This window comes from Poecilia reticulata, chromosome 18, assembly GCF_904066995.2.
Source record: "Poecilia reticulata chromosome 18, P_reticulata-male-v2, whole genome shotgun sequence".
In the NCBI taxonomy this organism is placed as follows: Eukaryota; Metazoa; Chordata; class Actinopteri; order Cyprinodontiformes; family Poeciliidae; genus Poecilia; species Poecilia reticulata.
Genome location: NC_088847.1, coordinates 28,677,701 through 28,683,700, shown reverse-complemented (window position 1 = coordinate 28,683,700; position 6,000 = coordinate 28,677,701). Strand labels below are relative to the sequence as shown.

The 6,000-nt window shown below is 42.8% G+C and overlaps 1 protein-coding gene across 1 annotated transcript; it reads right to left on the bottom strand.

Annotated features, from left to right (window-relative positions):
- Window positions 1-1,027: 1,027 nt before the first annotated feature.
- Window positions 1,028-2,728, bottom strand: LOC103480899 (tripartite motif-containing protein 16-like). The gene has a single exon (XM_081599114.1). The coding sequence runs from the start codon at window positions 2,726-2,728 to the stop codon at window positions 1,028-1,030; it is 1,701 nt and encodes a 566-aa protein (XP_081455240.1).
- Window positions 2,729-6,000: the final 3,272 nt, after the last annotated feature.

The following is a 6,000-nucleotide window of genomic DNA, read 5'->3' as shown; positions in this document are numbered from 1 at the left end:
AATGGTTTATAAATATTCGTGAGTACATGGATCTTATGAAACAGTAAAATCAATCATACCAGAATAATGGTTTTCCTTTAACCAAAAACAGAATAAATTCACAACAAAACATAATCTGAGCACAAAACACAAAGAGAAAATTAAACATAAAAAGCATCTTAACTATCTAATAAAACGAAAAGTCTGCATTTACATCACAATTGAAGACAATGTTTTATGTTTTTACAGTGAGTTTCTAATCTATATCTGGAACCTACACCATACAGTTATCACTTTATTATGGATTAAACATTTAGCATTTAATAGTCTTAAATGATAAACATCCAATCAGAGGATCAATGTCATATAGACTTTATGAATGATGTGTATCAGTTCAGTTTCTTTCTACAGTCATTACTGTCTAGGATCCAGATTCTGATTTTTGTTCAATAAAATAATGACTGATTAGGATAAAAATTACAGTTTCTATCAGCTCATCTGTGCATGGATTTAAATATCAACAACCATTAGTCTCACAAAGCACTGATTTATAATTGCAATGTAAATGTAATTAGGTGCATCAAAATCCTACTACGCAGTGGTAGCTCCCTGGTTAAACAGAAACAGGAAGGGGCAGCACAAACTCCAACATCAATAAACAAAATTACAAAGTGACCCCATAAAGACAGCTGATCTCTGAGCAGTGAAGAAATTACAACAATGATTGTAACTCCGAAGTGACAACACTGGCACCGCTTCCTTTAGACGGGCTGTTTATTGAATGCCGTGAAAACTATAGAAATAAAATACAAAGCTTTAGATATCTTACAGTGACAGGAGACACGTGCTTTAACAAAAGGTTACCTCTTAGCTGCCTGCCACCTTAGAGGTCCTCAAGAAACACTCCGCATCCCATCCACTCTAAACTAAAATATTAAATAATTAAACAAAATAACTGATAAATGTACAAATATTGAAAACATTATTACAATGTAATATTAATTATTGCAATAACATTGTAATAATGTTACTTGCTGCCAAATGGCTCTCAACTCAGTGATGACTGTTTCAGCTGAATGAACTCAGAAAAACATTGTGAGGAAGAGAACAATGTGGGATCAAACCAAACTCCAGCATACAGAGGCTGAGTGAATGTGGTCTGAATGCTGTGGAGGAGAGTCATGGTACCAGAGACGCTGTAGAAACATAGAATACCTTCTCTGAGGTCCAGATACACTCCTATTCTGGAGGAAACTGGACCTGATACTGGAGTTTTAATGTTGTTGTGATGAAATGTGTAACTTTTCCTCCCACAGCATAATGACCAAGATTTGTCATTGGATCCAAATTGACATTCTTCTGACCATCTTTTTCTGCTGATCTTGTATGAAACTGCTATATAAATTAATTTTCCTCTCCACTCCACCTCCCAGTAACAACGTCCAGTAAGACTCTCTCTGCTCAGAACCTGTTTATATTCAGTGAATCTGTCTGGATGATGAGGATAAGAGAGCTCATCAAAAGTGTATGTTACTTTTCTGTTCCCATAACATAAAGCCAAGTTCTGGTTTGCTGTGTTTGTATCCAGAGTGATCTCTTTAGAGTATTTTAGGAACTCATCTCTTGTCTTTGGTTCTGGTTCTGACAGTAGAACATCCACATCAATGACTGCCAGTGAGACGTTTCTCCATGGGTCATTCAGGACGTCCTCCAGTAAATATGTAATCTCTGACACAGCTGCTGTCACGTCCTCAAAGTGTCTCAGAGGACGGATGTTGATGCTGGATGAGTGTGTCGACTCACTGAGTGCTGGCAGTGAGGAGTAGTTGAGGAGAAACTGGGTGTGATCCTCTGTGTGTGAGAGCTGCTCCAGCTCAGCGTCTTTCCTCTTCAGCTCACTGATCTCCTGCTCCAGCTTCTCCTGAACATCTTTGACTCGACTCACTTCAGTTTCCTGCTGGGATCTGATCTGCTGCTTCACCTCAGAGCTTCTTTTCAAGAGGAGACGGATCAGCTTAGTGAAGATCTCCTCACTGTCCTCCACTGCTTTATCAGCAGAGACGTTGATGGCCTTAAACTCTTTTTTAAGCAGCTTCACATCTTTCTCTTGGTCCTGGATTCTCTGATGGATTTGTTGTCGACTCTTCTGGAGCTTCTTCTGCTTCTCAGCTCTTTCTGCTGCAGCTGGGACTGTTTTATGGCCTTTGTGTTCATCCATAGTGCAGAGATAGCAGATACATTGCTGATCAGTACGACAGAAGATCTTCATCACCTCATCATGACGACAGCAGATGTTCTCCTGTAGGTTCTTGGTAGGATCCACCAGGTTGTGTTTCTTCAGTCCTGAAACATCATAGTGAGGTTGGAGGTGATTCTCACAGTAAGTAACCATACAGACCAAACAGGACTTGACAGCTTTCCTCTTCCTCCCAGTGCAGACATCACAGGCCACATCTCCAGGTCCAGCATAGCAGTGATCAGCTGGAGCAGCTTGCAGTCCAGTCGTCTTCAGATCTTCCACCAACTCTGCTAGCATGAAGTTCTTCTGCAGTTCAGGCCTTCGTATGAACTCTTTCCTGCACTGAGGGCAGCTGTAGACTCCCCTCTGATCTTTTCCATCCCAGAAGTCTTTAATACAGTCCATGCAGTAGCTGTGTCCACAGGGAGTAGTTACCGGATCCTTCAGTAGATCCAAACAAATAGAACAAGAGATTCTTCTTGAATCCATCCGATTTCCTTTCTGAGCCATTTCACCTTTCAGTAACACTAAATGCCTCAAGTTTCTGTTTCTGCTGTAAATGTGTCCCACAGGATTCTAAATACCAGTTTGTTGTTTACTCATTTGCAGTTTGTTTGATGATCCTATCAATCGTAAAGCTTTCAGACACGTAAAAAGGGAGGAACCAGGAAAAGTATCAACAGAGCTTAAATCTGTGTTGAATAGAAGGGAGGAGCTTAATAGAGAGGGCACAGAGGATCTCCAAAGGCATTAGACTGATGCTTCTTCTATTAGTTTTAAACATGAATAGTTCTCCTATTAGAGCATCTTTTTATAAGTTTAAGAAAAAATAAGCAAAATCAGTAGATATGCTGAAAATATAAACCTTATTGTAACAGATGTATTCATTTATTAATTTCAGTCATGTTTAAACAGCCGCTTCACAACTTACAAGTGAATTTGAACATCTCAGTGGTGGAAATTTGTTTGGAAGATATTCTACCCTGAAGCATACAGGTATGTGTTTACAAAATACCAACTCTGCAAGAAGTCAAGCAATAACCTGTTAGAATAAATAGTGGCTGAACATCATTGAGGGAACAATTACAAGGTCATTTTCAGACAGTTTGAAATATGGGATTTTATATCCAAAAGATTATTCACAAGAGAAAAACATGCCAGTCTTCCAAGGAGTTTATGTTTAAAATTTGAGTCTAGTTTTAGCTATGAATAATTATAAATAATTGCTTAGAGCAATTACAAGTAAAACTATTAATTTAGATTAAATTTACTAAGTCGGGACACCACTTCATTGTCAAATATTTCAGTCTGAGTTATTGTTTCTAAATACTTGTCTGATATGGTTTAGGTTTTAAATTAATTAATGGAGGCATAATGTTGTGTTCTGTGTTTTCTGTGTAGTTATTTTTGAGGTTTTCTGTGTTTAGTCCTGTCCCAGTTCTGTCTACCCCGTTGATTGCTTCCCAGGTGTGTCTCATTCCTTGATTACCCTCCCTGTGTATTTAAGTCCACCTGTCGTCTTTGTCTCTTGTCGGATCCTCGTCGTGTATCACCATCGTCAGTCTGTTTCCCTGTGCGTCCGCTGTTGGACTTATTCATTAAAATAATAATTTTCATCCTCATCCTGGCCTGCCTGCGTCTCATCTCACCTCACCAAAACCTCAAACCATGACAGTAGGATCCGACGGTACAGAAGGTGAGAGATGCATGAGGCGGTCTAGATGGTGGAGCGCGTGGCGGTGGTTCGGAGAAGTTCCGCTGGAGGAGTTCTGTGGGGGAGCTCTGCTGTGGGGATCGCGGCTGGTGATCCCCTTGCCTGGAGTGGAGCTAAGCCGTCACCGCTGCCCTGAGCCGCCGGAGGTCCCCGCACCAAGGCAGCGTCTGTCTCCGCCCCCAGAGTTTCTCGTGCCCGCTGCCAGTGAGCAGCCTCCAGAGTTGCCCGAGCTTCCAGAGTTTCCTGTGGCTCCGCCCCCTGAGTTTGCGGACGAGCCTCCGCTTCCCAGTGCTCCGCCCGAGTCTCCGCCCCCTGAGTCTGCTCCGCCCGAGTCTCCGCCCCCTGAGTCTGCTCCGCCCGAGTCTCCGCCCCCTGAGTCTGCTCCGCCCGAGTCTCCGCCCCCTGAGTCTGCTCCGCCCGAGTCTCCGCCCCCTGAGTCTGCTCCGCCCCCTGCAGCCGGCCTTCCGCCCGGCCCTCCAGATCCTGCAGCCGGCCCCATGGGGTCCGTAAGACGCCCGCCGGACCTGCCTCTGGGACTCCGCTTCCTGCGCCGGGGACTCCCGCCGGACTGTCCACGGCAGGTTCCGCCCTGACCGTCGTGAGACAGGTTAGTTTTACCCTACTGATAATGTGTTGTTGCAATAGTAATCCTGCTCAGTACAAGAGGAACCGCAGGTTCAGACATTTGGTGTATGTGCTTGGCTGAGGAGCCAATGGGGCGAAGCTACCATCTGTGGGATTATGACTGAACGCCTCTAAGTCAGAATCCCGCCTAGACGTAACGATACCGTAGCGCCGCATCGCTTCGGTCGGACTCCGATACCCGACTCCGGTCGGCGAGGAGCGCCTTCCGTGACTGGGCTGGGGCGTGGCCGGACGATGGTCACCCCTCTCCTATCGCGCACAGCATGTTCGTGGAGAACGTGGTGCTAAATGACTTGCAGACGACCTGATTTCTTTTGAACTGAGTTATTCTTGTTCTTTGGACTCTGGCCCTCCATCCGTCGCCCCTCCGCCCACGCTGATGGGTTGTTTTTTGTTGTATTTTGTTTTTTGGGGCATCTGGTAGCTGCCCTTGAGGAGTGGGTACTGTTGTGTTCTGTGTTCTGTGTTTAGTCCTGTCCCAGTTCTGTCTTCCCCGTTGATTGCTTCCCGGGTGTGTTTCATTCCTTGATTACCCTCCCTGTGTATTTAAGTCCACCTGTTGTCTTTGTCTCTTGTCGGATCCTCGTCGTGTTATGTCATCAGTCTGTTTCCCCGTGCCACCTCTGTTGGATATTCATAAAATGATTTCATCACTTCAACCTGGGTCTGCCTGCGTCCTGCTTCTCACCTCACCAAACCACACCATAAATCATGACACACAAGTCCAGCATGGCATTATTTATTCAGTGAGATACTGCATGTGCATGAAATGAAAACAGACAAGTTCTCTCCAATATAGTAAGTAGTTAGTTTTTTTTTTTAACCAAAAATAATTCAACCTTATATGTAAACACTTTAAAAGTGGGTTTCCAGGGACATAGAACCATTATACAATACAATCAGGTAATGTCACCTTCAGTTGTTATGTAAGTTGACGTTGCATACTATCCCCCCTTAATCAATAGACTTTCTAGGCTAGTAACATTCCCCAAACTACTGAATAGAAGATGAACGAAAGATGAACATGAAACCACTTAAAGTTAAAAAAAATTAGACATGTAAAAATTTATGAAAAATAGAACTATTTTGGATATCAAAAAGGCAACTTAAATGAACACAAATAATCTAATGTTTTTAAGTTATCTATTTTAAGTCCAATATGCCATAAATGAGTGTTAACAGCTTGGCTGACTGCTACCATGCGCTAATAGCTTACCTACTGTTAGTTTTAAGAAAATGGGACATTTAGAACTTTTTTAGGGCTAATATAGGTTGTTTAGTGGTCAAAAAGTAAATTAAATTACCCATAAAGAGACAAGCTCACCCTATTGGACTAACTGTGATTAAAACACACTGATTTACAGTAACATTTATTTACAACAGGAACCATGTAAAATATACTTTAACCACAAAGGGAGAGATG

Coding starts and splice junctions, on each gene's coding strand:
- LOC103480899 (XM_081599114.1), bottom strand. CDS start 2,728: ATGGCTCAGAAAGGAAATCGGATGGATTCAAGAAGAATCTCTTGTTCT.